Source organism: Montipora foliosa, chromosome 8, assembly GCF_036669935.1.
Source record: "Montipora foliosa isolate CH-2021 chromosome 8, ASM3666993v2, whole genome shotgun sequence".
Lineage (NCBI taxonomy): Eukaryota > Metazoa > Cnidaria > Anthozoa > Scleractinia > Acroporidae > Montipora > Montipora foliosa.
Genome location: NC_090876.1, coordinates 28480522 through 28483021, shown reverse-complemented (window position 1 = coordinate 28483021; position 2500 = coordinate 28480522). Strand labels below are relative to the sequence as shown.

General features: G+C 39.4%; 1 protein-coding gene across 2 annotated transcripts in view; it reads right to left on the bottom strand.

The window, feature by feature from the left end:
• Positions 1-2500, bottom strand: part of LOC138012480 (origin recognition complex subunit 2-like) — a 62173-nt gene that overhangs the window by 6169 nt on the left and 53504 nt on the right. For both annotated transcript variants that reach the window (XM_068859264.1, XM_068859265.1), the window contains exons 13-14: positions 2460-2500; positions 1-38 (exon numbers count right to left, since the gene is read on the bottom strand). The exon at positions 1-38 is cut by the window's left edge and continues 81 nt beyond it; the exon at positions 2460-2500 is cut by the window's right edge and continues 193 nt beyond it. In XM_068859264.1, coding sequence (XP_068715365.1) covers positions 1-38; positions 2460-2500 — 79 coding nt within the window. The remainder of the gene's footprint in view (positions 39-2459) is intronic.

Below are 2500 nucleotides of genomic sequence, written 5' to 3'. Positions count from 1 at the left end.
CTCTCGACACTTACAGTAACAAGAATGAAAAGAAAGACCTGCAAGAAAAGTATAAAAATCAAAAGTCAAAATGAAAACGTTTGTGCACTTTTTTTGAACCTCTGGAATATGTTCAATGAAGAAGCGTACTACTTCACAGCTATTATGAACGGCATCCCTACTCCGTTGATCAGTGTCATGCTGCCTGTTGTTGCTCAGCGAAATAGGTTATGTCATCAATGGAGTTTACTCAGGGGGAAATGCACGAATCAGAAGAAGCCGAACCATAAAGTATTCATTGCCAGCTCGGATGCTCAACAACTGAGCAAAGAGGATTCGTTTAACTAAAGGGGTAATGTGACATTCATGCGTCACGTATGGAGTAGGGTCATGACATCTGATTGGTTAGTTTTCAGAAGTTGTGATTGGTGTTTTTCCTAGACTTACGGACGGACGTTCGCGGTAATTGTTTGTGCGCAACTTTTACTGTGCATGTAACGCAACTGTAATATGTCACGCATTACTTCAGGCATTATATGGCGACAAAAACGGCGGGGATAAAATTCCAGGTCGGCTAAAGAATGGCACATTTATTTTGAAAACTCGAGGAAGGTTAGTTTTAGTGACGTTGCGTAAATTTAATGGGGTTGGTTTTTTAAAATGTTTATATTACGTTACGAACTTCTTAGTTCAAAATAAATGCATGTTTTTCAAGTTCTTTTCCTTCACTTTCATGAACATAGAGCAGAAAGCTTTTTTTTTTTGTAAAAACCTTTCATTGATCGATCCTGTCTCGGGTTCCAGTCCTTTCCCGACAGGTCACACAAAAGCTTGACAAACTAATTTTTCCAAGAGGTTCGCAACATCACATCGATTTTACTCGTTTAGATCATCGGTGACCCCTATTTTTTTTAAGACATGAATCACGTGCTCTTCTTACAATCTACAAAATATGATGAAATGAAAAAATCACAATGTAAGAAGTTATCTTTTTTAAAAAGTCTCCTTCCTTGTGTCCTGAGTTCCGGAAGTGGTTACAACAGGTAGCGCTTGCGAAAACGCTCGTTGAGGATTAACTCTACTGTTTACGACACCCCCAGCGGCATGCAGTTATCTAAAAAACCCATTCCTGTATTTCTATGCACAGAAACATTGACTCTAACATCTTATTTTTATGATTTTCAATGGATGAGTAAATGAGGCTACATCTCGTTATGATGACCTATCTATCGAAATTAGGGCATTTTTCCCTTGCCTTTTTCTCCGAAACAAAGTCGGTGACCCCCCAATTTTTTTTCCATTTTTTGGAACAAGTCATTTATGACCTAACTTCAGGCGAGAAATGAAACAAATTTAAATGTAGGAAGATTTTGGCGCGAACGTGATTAAGATTTACGTGAAACGGTAAAAGTCGGCTTTGCACGTGAAATGGAGTGAAGCTTGTGACTTTAGCTACTTGTGACCCAAGGCAACTCGGAATAGACTCTGTTAATGCGGGATATTTAGTTAACAAAAAAAACTCGGAGTCTTTTTAAACATTGTTTGTAGGAAAAGACACTATCTAAAACGAAAATTCTTACGTGTCATTTTTCCTTGTTTGACTTACCGGAAACAACTTTCCACAAACAACTTGTTTTGTAGCATAAAAAAAAGCGAAGAAAATTCCACATATACGGCAAATGCGAAATGCCTACTTTCACGAAGAAACGACAAGCGACAAGTGGCAACTGCGGAAAATGGCGCGAAAATCATGGTCAAGTGGCCACTTTTGCCGTTGGTGTTTCACGTAAACTTGATGCCAAACCTCTCTAGTCTCTTTATTACCTCGGGGGCCGGCCATAGTGAAGACCTCTTTTTGCTGTTTTCTTGAACATGGTCATCCATGCTCACAGAATTTCTATCCTATCATCTCCGTTGATGTTATTAGAATGTTAAAGGCGCACGAATGTGGATCACGATTCATGTTACCACGTCTCAAAGAAAGAGGTGTCCGGCGTTTTTTGCGCGCAAGTAGCATGTCTCGCTTACATAGGAGTTTCAGTCTCACAAAGTACATGTATACCTTACAACACACTCACAGGTATCCTTTAACGACGCCAACTTGTTCAGCCAGCTCAATACTACTAAATGTGAGCTTACTGGTGCCAAGTGCAGCTTCCGACTAACAGCTAGGATCGAGACACACCAATCACAGCAAGAAAGCTTTAAGAATGAATAACAACAGTCGATTTCAGCGTCTAAGGAAGACTACCAGTATGCACTCGTAACGCCCCGATCCACAGTTATAAGAGATCACATCAACAAACGCATTAAACTAATCATCAAAAAATGTGTGAAGGATAGTTGAAGGAACGCGCATTTTTACAATAAAGCTTAAGGATACACCCTTGGTTCAGTGTTGCTAGTTGTTTCAATGGAAATTTACTAAGAAGTTTAAAACAAATTTAAGGAGTTGACGTGGGGTTCCGTTAGATATTTACCTATATAATTGCTATTATCTTTCTCCCCCAGCTGGTGCTGA